Genomic DNA, 14,252 nt, shown 5'->3' with positions numbered 1-14,252 from the left:
GGTCTGATTCTGTGTCCAGTAAATTCAAAACACTAAAAAAAAAAAATTTTAAAAGAGGAACCAATGGAAAGGAGAAAAGAATACAGCCACCCATATAAAGCCTTTCAAAGTAGCCAAATGCATAATTAAAAGTGTTTTTAACAATGGGCTGATTTGTGCATTTGCTTCTGCAGGCCTATTTAAAACAGCCAATGCAAGCGTGCAGCGGGTGCGCCGATGGCGCACCAGAGGCAAGCCAATCTGCGCCCGTCCGCGCACTGGTGGCGCCAAGCGCCAGCCATGCTGCCCAATCCAGTCTAGACCAAGTTAGGATAATATATTCCAGGGAGAGCCTGCTTAGTATTGGCAACGGGGAAGAGGGGGGGAATTCCCAACACCTAGCAATTTCGAGGGTTGCCAAGAGCTTTCTAAATTGTGGGCTGATGAACTGTAGATCCCTGATAAAACACCATACTGAGATCTCTAGTATGGTAGAGGATATGGACTTGGACGTCCTATTTCTCACAGAGACTTGGACACGCACAGATTCCCTGGTGGAACTGGGCCTTGTCTGCCCGGAAGGCTTTAACATTTTTCACAAACCTAGAGTAGTGGGGAAGAGGAGGAGGAATTGGAGTGCTATACAAGGAAAAATGGGACTTTACACCTGTATGGGCTTCTTATTGCAGGAGGCTAAGGGGAGACTAAACACGGGTACGGTTTGTTACAGACCCCTGGATCAGATACTCAGTATCAAGTACTTTTCGATATCATCACTGACCTGACCCTAGCCCACTCCAGAATGATCATATTAGGGGAGTTCAACTCTTGGCAATCATTTAAGAGACCTAAAGCAAACGTGTGATAACTGTAACCCGTTCCAACTGGTACAAAAGGCGACACACCAAGGAGGACACACGTTAGATCTCTTATTTTCTAACCAGACAGACACCAAGATAGGTGATATACTGCCCCAAAGCTGATCGGATCACTCCCTAGTTCACTTCCATATATTAATACCCCGATCGGAGAATAGTACCAACTGTTGGACAACCTACGGACAGGGAAGAGAGTGGGCCAAGCTAGTTAAAAATAAGATTTACCCGACACCTCCGGATCAAAATCCTTTTGCTCCCTCAAAATCCGTTGATGAAAACTGTAAATTTAATGTGGCGTATTTGTATAGCGCGAACAGTGACCCGGAGGCATCCCGGCGCTTGTACTCCTACCACAAGGGAACCCCTCCTGGCTTTTCCTTGTGGGGTGTCCACTCCTGGGCATCCCATGGTGAAACCAGGCATTCCTTGTGTATCAGGGGGCCTTTGTGGAGACTAAGCAAGCTATTGCCCAGAGTTGCAGCGTGAGACCCATGCTTAGAATCGGCACTGAGGCGAGAATATCCTGGCCAGCATGCTGCATCAAGGTCTGCCGCTCTAAGCATTGAGCCACACTTCTCCACAAAACTATCAAGTATACTGTAATTTTATAGGTAGCTCTCTTGATAATATAGTGCCAATAAAGAGACTCAAAAACAGGAAGAAAGCCTCTGCTCCACGGTTTAGTGAGGTATTGAAATCACTACGACTTAGTTGTAAGAAGGCGGAGAGAAAATGGAGGAGGAACTATTCAGAGACCGATAGAAAGGAATTGAAACTAGCTCAGGTCAGATACGAGGAGGGCATAGCCAGGGCTAAAGCAGATTTCTTTGCCAATTCTATTTTGCATGCCCCGAGCTGCACCAGAGCACTCTTTAACATTTTGAGGTATCTATCCCATCCAGCATGCACCAGCAGCAAGGTGGTTGCTTCGCAGAAACTCTGCGATGCGATTACCGCACATTTTGAAGAAAAAATCTGCAAAATTGTTGGTGAGCTAGGCCCCAATTATATCAACAATTCGCTTGACCTGACTGAAAGACCAAGGGAAAAGCTTATGGCAGCCACCTGTCTGGAAAACTTTCAAGCCCCTTCAAAGGACCTTTTCAATGACTTGGCTCAAAGTATCACCTCAGGCTGCCTCCGGGACCCCCTCCCTCACAGAATCTGGAAAATATCTGCAAAGGATATCCTCCCCTGGCTGCGATTAATCTGCAACCAATCTTTGGAAGAAGGAGTGGTTCTGGAAATTTGGAAGATGGCAGTAGTCACCCCTTTGCTTAAGAAACCCTCCCTTGATTCTGTGGTCCCGGACAATTTTAGACCTACGTCCCTTTTGCCATACCCAGTTAAAATTCTTGAGAAAATAGTTAGTAAAACCTTGTCTGGATATCTAGAGGATATCCAGACAAGGACAATCTCCTATTAGATATGGATTAATTTGGCTTCCGCCCGGGCCACAGTACTGAGGCTGCCTTGGCTACCGTTATGGATATTTTACGGATGCGGGCCGACAAGGGAGAATCTTCTGTTCTAGTATTACTAGATATGTTGGCCGCATTCGACACGGTGAACCATACAGTACTGATGGAAAGACTAATACGTAGGGGGATAAAAGGACGAGCTCTGCAGTGGATACAAACTTATCTAACAGGGAGGCAACAGGTAGTGGCTATGCCACCGTATGAGTTGAGTCAGTCCTTAGTACTTCACGGGGTTCCGCAGGGGTCTGCGATAAGCCCCATCCTCTTTAATATCTACTTGTGCCCTCTACTCGCTTTGATCAAGTCTTACAACATCGACCTGGTTAACTACGAGGACGACACCCAATTGGTGTATTCCCTGAAAGGGAAACAAGCGGTGGCGATGGACAAGTTTCAAGAGTGTATGTGTCAGACAGTAGGTTGGCTCAGGCAGAATTCTTTGCAATTTAATGGGGGAAAAACAGAGGTGCTTTTTTGCCCATCCTCCAGATGGTTTCAACATTCAATGCGGGAGTTTAAGCTCACTCCAGAGGATGATCCCCTGGTTCCTGCCAAAACTGTGCGCAACTTGGGGTTACTAATGGATGGTAGTCTCCAAATGGAATCCCAGGCAAATAAAACTGCCAACGTATGCTTCTTGCTGTTGCGGATGTTACGGCAGATCCTCCCGCTTCTGCCTTAGGACACTCGCTCACTTGCGGTACAGAGTGTAATTCTTAGAAGACTGGACTACTGTAATGCTCTATTTTTGGGAGCACCGCAGTCCATTGTACAGAGCTTACAGAGAGTCCAGTCTATGGCAGCAAAGTTGGCTCTGCATAGGCAACGTAGGGCCTCTACGACCGGAGCCCTGAAAGATCTACATTGGTTGCCTATTAAAGAGAATCTATTTTAAATCTCTGTGTATTGTGAATAAAGCGGCGCACAGTCTGGGCCCTATTCCCCTACAGGAGAGGTTTACCTGGTATAATCCGAAAAGGCAGCTCTGCTCTTCCAATGTAAATTTGCTAAAGACTTGTGGTTTTGAGAGAATCAGGATGGGGGCAGTGACTTTGGCGTGGCAGCCACACAACTCTGGAATGACCTTCCCCAGACCATCAGACAGGCCAATTCGTTGACCTGTTTCAGAAAGCTTCTGAAAACTTGGCTATTCCATGGGCCTATGGGGATATCTAGACCTTTTGTTGCCTATGTGAGTCTGCTCAAGTGCCAATTAGTCTGAAGTCAAAGCGCCAGGATACCCGTAGGGTGACAGTTTTGCACTATATAAATGTCTAATACAATACAATAATACAATGTGGAAGTACAAAACCTCCTGAATGCCTAAGCTGGCACTTGCCCTATAATAGATAAGTGCTTTTTGAGAACTGGCTCCTGTAGTTTAACTGGCACTCTATACAAAACCATGCAGATATTATGTTATCTAAATACATATACAGGTTTGCATTAGGGATTTACTAAAATCCAATCAAGGTTGCTAGCCAAGAGAAGACCAGTGGTAGCAGAGGACACGCACACCTCAAAAAAAGGCGTACAACTTAATGGAAATCACTATATAAATGGCATATGAGATAATGAGCATTTGTTTGTTTATCTTTCTAAGCACTTGAGATATGAAAAAGCAGGGCATCCACTTTTGAACTAAAAATTTAAAATGGCATGTAAATTAAGAGCGGGAAATATTTGTAGGTGGGATAGAAAATAAAATATTAGTATTATTTAATAGTCGACTAACATATTCATGCAATTATAAACAGCTGCTTCAAGACAGGGAGGAGGGGGTGAAGAAAGGAGGAATAGAAAGATGCAAATGGTAAATGAGATGCAAATAGAATAAACAGCAACTTACAATAATTTAAAGTTGACCTACGACTACAAGCGTTGTGTTACTCTAGGATAAATCACACCTTCTTGGCAGGAACAGATGCTACACAGGGTGCAGAAAATAATCCATGTTCTTGGTAACATATGCCTATAGTTTTAATTAGAAGAATGTGTCTATAAATAATTGGAAATCTAGGATCTCAGTTGCTAATATCCCCTAGTAGGATGTAATTAATTTGTACGAAGAGTGGAAACCTGTTCATTAAACTTAAGGACTAAAATGGCTGTCTGAGTTTTTAAGGCCTGAGATCAACTTACAAGATCAATACACGAGGGTGCCAGAGAGCCAGCCTTCAAGATGGACGCACCAGCGTAAAGCTACTTTGTGCATAATGATTAATCCAAAACAATCTTCACATAAATTGCACCAAAAGACCTCATGGCGCATGAAAATAGCGTGTCTGTGATCCTTTGCCCATGATGAAATGAAAAGTGCTGTAGCTACACTACATTCTCAGCTGGATTTGCAGGTGGGAAGCTGATAATTCCGCTGTAAACATCGAACCAGCGCATCGAGGTGCCACTACAGGGCAGGTACCAGCATCTATGGCAAGGGAGAGGACCGTTCGCCGATCTCCTTGGATCAGAGACCCGGAGACTCATCAGTGGGCCTCAGGCGTGGGGGCTCGGCCCAGTACCCATATGGTAGCGGAACAGCCCAGAGAATACAACGCAAGTATGGCAGATGCCTGACCTGCACCGGCTAAGTAACAGTAAGTTAACACGCCCTTCTTGCTAGACAGCTCTAAGGTTGTTAATCGATAAAGATGAATTAAGAATAAACTTGGACCATAGACTAGAAGTAGTACCATAGGCTACCAAAAACTGTCCACAAAAGTAAAAAATTATTTTACAGAACGTTTATCAAGAATGCAATAGGACTTTGGCCAAACCCCAGTCGTGGGATCTTGTGTTCTGACGCCACATTACTAAAAAAGATACCGGACGAATCAGACCGAAGCAAAGCGGTTTATTGCCGTACATATTCCACCATCCTCGAGCAGCATAAGTTTTTACAACTATAATAAAAGGTCTGTTTTTTCAGCTGTCCTAAGTGGAAATACACGGCCATAACGCACCGTGGTAGGATGGCCTTTCTGCCACAGGATTTAGAATAGTTTTAAATATATTTACACATAGGCTCGATGAAATATTAGTTTTGGCAGCAGGCCCAGGGCCAGAGCTCCACAGTGACACACAACCAGAAGGTCCCTTGATACTTGTAATTTGCAGGACCTGCGACGGGGCTCTCACTTCCAATGTAAATTCTTAGATTAATCAAGTGCCACACAATGGCAAAATGCTGTGACTATTTCAAGGGAGGGAGCCTGAAGGGCTTCAGAGTTCTTCTCCTGTAAGATAGCTTTGCCATCCTGTGATGGCAAATTCTACTTTAACGTGCAAAGTTTACAGTTGATGTGCAAGGATCCCAATCCAGCCCAGAAACCAGAACCTGACACCACAGAGGCCATAGAAGCCCATTCGAGTGCATGATCAGCCGATCCCATACCGGGAGGCATGTACAACACCCTGCCAACTGGCCCGCTGCCATCTTTTATGATAATCCAACGCTCCAGGAACATCCTGCGTCGGCTGGTTCGGACAAGCCCTAATTAATGATTTACTAGCTGCAACACTCGGCTGCCAATACCCACGGGCTCTTGATTTATTACACAAGCCTTGCAGAATCCATCCAACCGAGCGCAGAACTTCACCTCTTGGTCACTTCGTGCTTGCACATCGGACACTGTGCACAGCCTTTCTTCCTTTTGTTGAGGAGCTTCAACATGCAGAACCTACAAGAAGAAACAGGTTCCATGTTAAGAAGAGCTAGTTAATTCACTCAAACAATAATGTCACTTTAGCGTTTGACCCCTCTCCACCAGGCTCCATCCCCTTTGCCCACAGGAATCAAAGCCAAAGCAGGTTCAAGGCAACCAACCATGTGTATACAGCGGTTTTCAGCAAAAGCACATTGAATGGCACTGGTTAAAAACTCCATTTGTAGGCCAACACCAGCACAAACAATGTGTAGTGGACAGATAGTGGACAAATGGGAAGCCAACATGGACTGGTGCATGTGAGCGGAAGAACAGATATATGTGGCCCAAGCACATTTACTTAAGTGTGGGGCCCATGGAAGGGCCTGGCGGGTGAACTATCATAGAGGGGTGCTCCTGGACCAGCCAGATCCATCACGGGATACGGGGAGAGGAGAGATGGAGGGAAGTGATGAATCTGGAGTAATGCAGATTGCAATGTATCTTTTGGGATCTGTATTATATGCCTGTCAATATTGCACTAAGGTCTATTTAATGAAATTAATTTAAAAAACAAACTATGTATCTTTCGGGACAATTGTCGTGGGAGATGTGACATACGAAGAGATTGACACGAGTCTGCATAAGATTGTCAGACATGTAATGCCATCTATTTTGGTGGTGGGGATTGTTTGTTCAGAATGTAATGATATATAAAACTTCAATAAAACATTAAAAAACAAAAAAGAAGAAGTGGACCATGGGCTTATGGGTGGACAGTAACGACAGCTCAGAAAAGGTGACGGCCAGAGAACACTTCAATCTATATAAACCACTGACAAATGCTCAGGACATTCATTGTTTTTAACCTCTTTTGCTTCACTGAAGAAATCGGCTGACCATATGTAAATAAGCCATAGCACCGCCCCAAAAGCGACTGTCCAATCCGAAATGCTAAGAGACAGGCGTGTTACGGAATTGATGGGCCTCAGTGAGATGCAAATTGATTTGCTATTTGACCTTGGTTCCAAGGACTATAAATATCACAAGCTGTTTAGGGTGCCTTATGTTGACAGCCCTGAATCCATTTCAATCGATCATTGTTCAATTACCCACCTGTACCACTATAGACATGCGTTTAAGTGACTTCTGAAATCTTATTACAACAGGTTATGACTATTTGAGCTAAGAACAGAGGTGAAAAGTCTCAATTCAGCCAGAGACATGCTTACACTGTGTGCAAGTCACCTCATCCACCATCATTTCATCAACTTCAAAAAACATGTTCTTGACGACATATTAAACTTAGATATAATAACTATTGCTGGTATAATACATAATGTAATATATTGTAATATATAATCTATGATATATATATATATATATATATATATATATATATACACACATATATAAATAAATATATATATTGTAATATGTAATATAATATATTGCTGGTATAATAATATATAATGTAAAATTAACAATGTTCCATGACGACAACCCAGGTTTCAGATTGATAGAAGTTAAAAAACAAAAAAAAGTTTTAAAAACATGAGATGCCATCTTGCGCAGAACCTTGCGCTGTGCCCTTTTTATGGAAAGATTAACAACTTGAGTTGCCCTAATAAAGTTGATATGTGCACTCAATGAAAGGCCCAGTGGTGTCAACACAGGAAGCGCTCTTGCCTTCATCAAATTCAAACCAAATCACTAATGGACTGCAATACATTGCATTTTTAGGTCTGGTGTTGATCTTTATTGAATTAAAATGTATATGTGAAATATACCTACTTATAGGGTTTTTCCGCCAGTCCTCTTTTCCATCAGTCTGTTACTGTGTCATTCACATTTTCGTCTGCCCACTACAGCACACACTATGCGTCAGCTCACTACAGCCATTAGGAACCTTCAATGCAAGCGACCGCATTCCCGCACTTTCTCCAGAGCACTTCTACACACAAAACGGTTCCCTTTAGGTCCATGCACTGCAATGGGTTTGATATACGTTTTGAGACACAAAATATGTTTGCTTTTCGACAAAGTACCCCTTCCCCACCCCCTTTAAGCAGCAGTAGCTTTCCCAACAATAAAGTTTTGCAAAAACCAGGACCAAATAAGCATTGACAAATTCAAATGCTACAGGGTTGTTGGCAAACACAAAACCTATTGGCTTCACCAATGCCGGTCCTTGTTCGAGGGTTGGTAGAGAGAGCAGTGCCAATGCTATATGTAATGTAAGAACAATAGCTTACAGTGCTAAAGTGAGCAAATTCAAAAGCTAGGCAGGAAGGTTAGCTTCAGAACTATAACATGCACATATTGCCTATTGTTGGACCTGGGTTACCAGTCCACATAGGGTAGCCTGGCACAGAGTAGGAAGGACTATTCTCCAAGGCACATTGTGTTAAGCTTGCATCACACTTCGCATAGTAACTCAGCGTCCATCCACTAAAAATTACACTACACCAGTTTAGAAAAATACGGTTTAGTTTATAAAAATCTTTAGTATGTCTTTGTCTTTGAGCAGTGTTTAAATTCAGTACATTAAATATCTCCAAATTCGATTATTGGTATATGCAAAATTTCACATGGCATTAATAATACCTTTCCCCCCCAAATGAAAGGAGCTCAGTAATAACGGAACGAGACACCACAGAGAATCTTATCACGAACACAGGTGAGGAACGATACTCAATATTGACATGGAATGTCAACAGTTGGGCACAAGATTAAAAGGGGGCTAGTTGCTAAGTATCTTCGCAGATTGAAGCCCAACATACTACTCCTCCAAGAGCCACACCGCAGAGGCACGCAATGCACTTTCCTTGGGAGAGGTGCATATACAGCCCTCACCCATGCTGAACTCTCCTAAGGATCCAGAGGGGTTGCCAATCTAAACAAAAATGACAACCCCGCTTCCATACCACTAAAACTTGGGTGGATCCCAATAGTACCTTTGTCGCAGTACAGGGGACGTGGGGACGAAAGGAACCTAAGTTAATCACGGTCTATACACCTCCACGACTGCAAAAACAAACGCTTGACACGGTAGCTCAGGTATTACTGGAGTCTGACACCTTGACACATACAGTGGGTGGGGACTTTAACGATGTAGAGGATCCCCATATGGATCATACAAGTGCGGCGCCTGGACAGCTGGGGGTCACACCCGTGGCTGGGTTTATGCACATCCACGCCTTAGCGACCTTTGGCACCAACAAACACCCTAATGACCATGTATACTCATTCTTTTCGGGTGCTTATAAGGTGTTCTCCAGGCACAGGACCATCTCCTCGCTCAGGCGATGCGATACAGGCAGTAGAAAAAGTAGAATACCTGACGGGAGGATTGGCAGACCACTCTTCCCATTGGCTTACCGTGGGAAGACGACCTTGTAGACCACAGACTGGGTGGAGGCTAAACTTATTGGACCTGCAAGATGAGGCGGTAGCCTGCAAAATCAGGGTAGAGTCCGAGCTATACTTCCATATGTTTAGGACAATCGACAGAGGTAAGCACACTACTATGGGACGGGATCGTCCGAGGATGGCGCTCCAGACTCTTCAGTGCAATCAGTACAATGGGGGTATCGCACTCCCAGACATAGGATCATATGACTGAGCAGCTTCCTTGATTGTCATTAATTACTGGGGATATACCGGGCGACCACCCAACATATGCCCAGCAAAGGCTCCAGTTCCAAACCCATATCTATCTCCACTACATTTATGGGGGTATGGGAGTTAGACTACTGCCGGTGACACAGAGGACGCTAGATGCGTGGAAGGGGGCAGAATGTCAAATGGGGTGGGAAAATGTTTCACAAGGGAAACCCCCTCTAAACCCCAGCGACTGAATGGAGAGCAGGCACCGACCTTTACATGGGTGCAGAGAAGATAACACAGGGTCAGAGGGTGCCCGAAGAAGTTTTCCAAGATCTGGGGCCCCTGGTTGAGATATTATGGGCTCAAGATACGTGGAGAGACAGATGACCCACGGCTGCCAACTGCAGAGTAGGAAATGGAACGGGATTTAAAATGTCTTTGTATCGAATATGGGATGCGGTCTTGTGGTAACTATGCTGGTCTCAACTTGTAACTGTATTACTGCCGATTTGACTGAATGTTTTATTGCTCCAAGATGCTCTTCGTTCTTGATGCAAAGTTATGCATCAAACGGGCTTTTTTTTGGGAAAGGGGGGGGGAGAGGGAAATTATATTAATAACATTTTTTTTTTTTTTATTCTCAGTAGCCTGGAGCAGGTCTATGGCGACGAGTGACTTGTCAGTTAACTGGGGGCCAAAGCAAGGCTTAGCCTAAGTGCCCAAAAGTGTGCCAATTAGGACTTCATTAAAGGGTTAAAGAGGTCGGGGTCAGTGCCTGGCCAGGCAGAAGGACCTCTGTGAAAGAATGTTTGTTTCAACCTCCAGTCAGGATGCGACGTTCAAGGGCCTTAGCAGACCTTCTAATTACTATGGTGAAGGAAGTAACCTCCTTTGATGCTGGACCCGGTGGAAAATCAACCCAGTTTCGACTGAAGTGGCCAGTGTACCGGCCAACTGCAATTCCATGTACCAGTTATCTACATCATTAGGAGGGGGCAAGAACCTCCATATCCTCTCCATTATCATCTCCACATAGCTGGTACTGATCAGAGTTAGTTCCAAAAAGCTGGTGCAATGAATATTCGCAGCTGAGCAGTAGTGGTGATTGTATCCGAGTGCGATAGGCTAAATATGGACTGTGGTATGTCAAGATCTAGAAGCAGCCTTGCGGCAGTCGAGGCAGAGAGCGCAATGGGTTTGAGGTCCTCCTCCAGCACTGACGGACGGAACTGGAAGAGTGCCAAAAATGTGAGGCTTCTGCTTGCTCCAAGGGCAGCAATGGGCCCAGAAACTCAGGGTGCATCGCAACCAGAGATGGAATCTGCTCCTCTGTAGAACTGGAGTGAGAGAGAAGCAGGGTGATGCCCTTGAGCTTTATCCGAAGAGTGGTGGGAAGAGGCGGAGTCCCATTTGGACTTCTTGTGTTTCTTTTTTGTTTCTAGCAGTCAAATTTGTTTGGGCAAGTCAACTTTGAGAGCAGGAGTGGGTTCGTGCTCTAAGATATGACTTAGAGCGAGACTTGCGCACAGCCTCACGGTCTGAGATGGCTTCGGGTTTTTCTGGGAGGTTGTTGCAGGTCTTGGAGTCAAGTGACCAGCCCAAGAAACAAAGACACACCTCGAGGACTTCTGTCACAGACTGTTTGCACGGCTACAGCATAACATTTTCCAGTGCACAATGGAATCGAAGGAAAAAATGCTCTTCACAAGTGAAATTAAAGGAAGAGTGGAGCACAAGATCCACATCTGAAGGTGCATAAAGAAAAGGAAATGATATCAGTGCGCATGAGTGGCACTTTAGCTGTGGAGTCACACAGCGCCACCCACAGGTGCCCAGGAGCACTGCATTGAATTTTACAGGTTCAGTGTGGCACCTGGGGGGATATTCACAAGATAAGGAATCTCTGGTTAGACATAACTATCAGAAACAAACATTCATTGTCAGGATACATTTCACACAAATCAGGATTAAGCCATATTTATGGACCCTTGGAAGACCAGTCCTAGGAAAACTAATTAAAGTAGCAAAACATGTGGCTTAGGTCATCCAGTTTGGATTTGGTTGTTGCCGCTAGACCTCAATAGCAGAGGTGGTCTTTTCAGCGGGTCAGGTTTATAGCGATGATGTGCAGGTGCCCCCTCAAAGGCAAATCAGGTTTAAGGGGCCGAGGTGCAGTTGCATAAGTCGATTAAGCATACAGCGGCCTCCCATATGAGTCAGGTTTACAGCGCTGATGTGCAAGTGCGGCCTCAAAGGCAGATCAGGCTTTTGAAGGCAAGGTGAAGTCACAGTTGTGGTATCCACAGGCAATCCGGCTTATGAGGTGCAGTTGCAGCTTCTCACGTCGATCAAGCTTACAGCAACCTCCCAGGTGGATACAGCTGTAAGACGCAGTGGTAGCACAGAGTCCCAGCTGGAGTGGACAACGGATACAGCTACTCCTGGTTGACACGGAGTTTGGGGAAGTTGTCAGGTAGGAATCCCAGAGAGACAGGAACCCCCTCCCTCCACGATGCAGATATCTCCCAGGTACTCTGATAGAGTCCACCTTCTCTGGGTGAGCCTTATACAGGGAACAGACTGGGATTTTACACTCTGGCCTCTCTACTCCTGCGGGGCCAGCCCCCCTCCGCCTCCTTCTCAGCATGCAGGCTGGCTTGGAGGCACACCACAGATCCTCAGCTACCCCAACAGAAAGTGTAAACAGTTGATGCTCTCTCACCTCTAGGTAGCTGCCGGTCAGGAAGACACAAGCCCTGGATACATACATAACAGCTCTTCGAGGACAGTGGGGACACACTCCCTTACTTGGCCAAGAACAACTTGGGGCTTCTACAAAGTGATGTGGTTTGTGTCCCACTTTTAGGCACATTTTGTGGACAATATGGCATGCTTGCAATGCATACCAAAATAAAACTGCATGTTTATCAAGGTCAGACATGCCGACTTTTTCAATGCTTTCCGCAATTGCAGCCAAACCATAAGTAGGTGTATATTAATACGGATGTGTGAACTGTCAACAAATGCGGCCGGTTCAACCACGAAGACAGCACTCTACTATTCAGATGCAGCTCCTACTGCCAGTGATGGCTTCTTTCACTTTGCCGAGCCCAGGAATGCTATTATTAAAGGAGGGTGCATTCTATCTGACGGCAGAAAACCAGGCAATGGTTATACGCACGTAGTTGAGACTTCCTGTTCATGAATTTGTTCAGGGTTCTTTGGAGTTATGTTTTATTATATTTTGCTTGCGTATTTTATATGTTTTGAAACGGATGCTATGTTTATTCGTGGATTTATTTAAGTAATTGAGTGTTCGACTAATTGGTTAAGAGCTTAAGCTATGAAAATGTTTGCAGTTTAGACAAGCTGCAGTGTAAAGGGCTGCTATCCAAACAATGTCTCGCTGGGAGGGTACTTCGCTCCTACGCCCAGGCGCCCGCCATTACGAGCGCGCGCTTCCTAGCCTCCATTTCCGCCATCTGCAAAGACGCACCGTACCCTGCAGCATTCAGACGCTTCAACAAAAAAGTCAAACGCCCAAGCGCCTCCAATTCTTTACGGTCCTGTTCAGAGGATAAATACAATATTTTCAATTAACGAGGAAAGCTCAAGCATAAATTAGCCCGTCATAAATCATGTAAAGTTACCAGACTGCCGAAGGGAGAAACCGCCGAGGCTTACCTGCAGAAGATGTGGTCGCACTTGGTTGCCACAGGCTCCGACATGAGGTCCAGGCTGGGGAAAGAAAAGGAAGAAAGGAATACCACAAGTTAGAGGGGCGTTTCCCGAGTTGAAAGACGACAGGAGGTTCCCGTTCAGTACTACTTTAGAATGTGTTATTTGAAAGCAGTAGGGAACTGAGTGAGGTACTTTAAAATAGAGTCCAGATACTGCTACACCTAATTTTCTTTCTTGCACGTTCTCCTACTTTTCTCCACCAGCATTCATGCTCAATCTTACTTTTTTCACAACTTTTGTGCCACTCGCAGCTTTCAGCATTTTGGTTCCATCTGTATTTATGAATCTCATTCTCAACAGCTTGCAGAGATGCATTCAATTATAAGGATCGTAGCCTTGATTACTGTCCTTTCTCAATCTCCCTGTAGAAGACTATTCGACCTAAATAAAACTTCTTACTACACTGACCACATTGGCTCATTTTTCCTCAATACATTTTAGACATTCTTTAGAGTGAATTCACCCCGAAGATCCGGCAGCTTCAGTAGCCCTTCTTCCATAGAGATCGATCCACTATTTCACACATGCAATGATAGAACCATGAAGCTGGAATGGAAGGGCTCTTCCTCAGCCAATAATTCACACCCCTCCCAACACCAGCATTAAGGCCCCCCTTATACCCACTCCACAATAGTCATCAGCCTTTTAATGCCTGCATTGTAGCCATTCATACTTCACCAGGAGCCATGAGTGCTTTCTAGGACGCCCTTGACACAGTACTGGATTTGCCATGATCAACAACTCTATCCTTTATCCTCGAAACCTCAGCCCACCAATATTTTGCGCTGGTTACCCAATTCCTGTCTCATTCACCATTACAAAATACCTATTCCACCTCTACACGTGGTTATCCACTGGGTTTGATTTTCATGTCTAAAATGTTAATTTGCTCCCCACCCACCATTAACCCATCTACAAAA

General features: G+C 44.8%; 1 protein-coding gene across 11 annotated transcripts in view; it reads right to left on the bottom strand.

The window, feature by feature from the left end:
- BRCA1 (BRCA1 DNA repair associated) overlaps nucleotides 1–14,252 on the bottom strand; it is a 510,976-nt gene that overhangs the window by 394,537 nt on the left and 102,187 nt on the right. For 8 of the 11 annotated variants that reach the window (XR_015296056.1, XR_015296057.1, XM_086924044.1 and 5 more), the window contains 2 exons: nucleotides 13,276–13,329; nucleotides 5,938–6,018 (listed from right to left, as the gene is read on the bottom strand). Coding sequence is in view for 9 of the 11 variants with exons in the window: in XM_086924044.1 (XP_086780170.1) it covers nucleotides 5,938–6,018; nucleotides 13,276–13,329 (135 nt within the window). In the remaining 2 variants the exon portion in view is untranslated. Of the gene's footprint in view, nucleotides 1–5,937; nucleotides 6,019–7,776; nucleotides 7,971–13,275; nucleotides 13,330–14,252 lie in introns of all 11 variants that reach the window. The other 3 variants (XM_086924048.1, XM_086924046.1, XM_086924047.1) reach the window with 2 other exon arrangements.

The sequence above is a fragment of the Lissotriton vulgaris genome, chromosome 5, assembly GCF_964263255.1.
Source record: "Lissotriton vulgaris chromosome 5, aLisVul1.2, whole genome shotgun sequence".
Taxonomy (NCBI): Eukaryota; Metazoa; Chordata; class Amphibia; order Caudata; family Salamandridae; genus Lissotriton; species Lissotriton vulgaris.
This window is presented reverse-complemented; position numbering and strand designations above follow the sequence as displayed.